The sequence below is a fragment of the Gavialis gangeticus genome, unplaced genomic scaffold (assembly GCF_001723915.1).
Source record: "Gavialis gangeticus isolate Ggan-Ray unplaced genomic scaffold, GavGan_comp1, whole genome shotgun sequence".
NCBI classification, from domain to species: Eukaryota; Metazoa; Chordata; order Crocodylia; family Gavialidae; genus Gavialis; species Gavialis gangeticus.
The window spans coordinates 15026160-15026593 of NW_017729028.1; the positions used below are offsets into that span (position 1 = coordinate 15026160).

Genomic DNA, 434 nt, shown 5'->3' on the forward strand with positions numbered 1-434 from the left:
TCAGGTCCCTTCCGACCCTAGAAACTATGAAACTATGGACTATAGTTTACCCCTATATTAAAATGCAGTTTTAACCTGGTTTAGGGAACATATCTTCATACTAACCTAACAAATGCTCAGTCAGAAAAGAAAAAAAAATAAAAAGGGCAGAGACCATCTCTGATTCAGAAACAAGCTACTGTTTACTCAGGAGTCTAATCCTGCAAAAAAAAAAAAATCGCATTTTCAAATAGATCAAGAAAGAAAGCAATCAGTACTTACAGATGGCTTGGAGTTTTGAAATATCTTCAAAGGTAATTTCAGGTCTTCTTTAGCCAAGGTAACTAAATATTCTCTAAAAAGTGAATTTGCAAGCCCAGGGGATTGGTTCTCACAACGATGTAGAAATGGGACCATCCATTGATAGGCATTCTTCACATATTTTTCATCAGAAG

At 35.5% G+C, this 434-nt stretch overlaps 1 protein-coding gene across 1 annotated transcript in view; it reads right to left on the minus strand.

Annotated features, from left to right (window-relative positions):
- NBAS (neuroblastoma amplified sequence) overlaps positions 1–434 on the minus strand; it is a 457208-nt gene that overhangs the window by 322668 nt on the left and 134106 nt on the right. The window contains exon 25 of the mRNA XM_019520763.1: positions 262–433. Coding sequence (XP_019376308.1) covers positions 262–433 — 172 coding nt within the window. The remainder of the gene's footprint in view (positions 1–261; position 434) is intronic.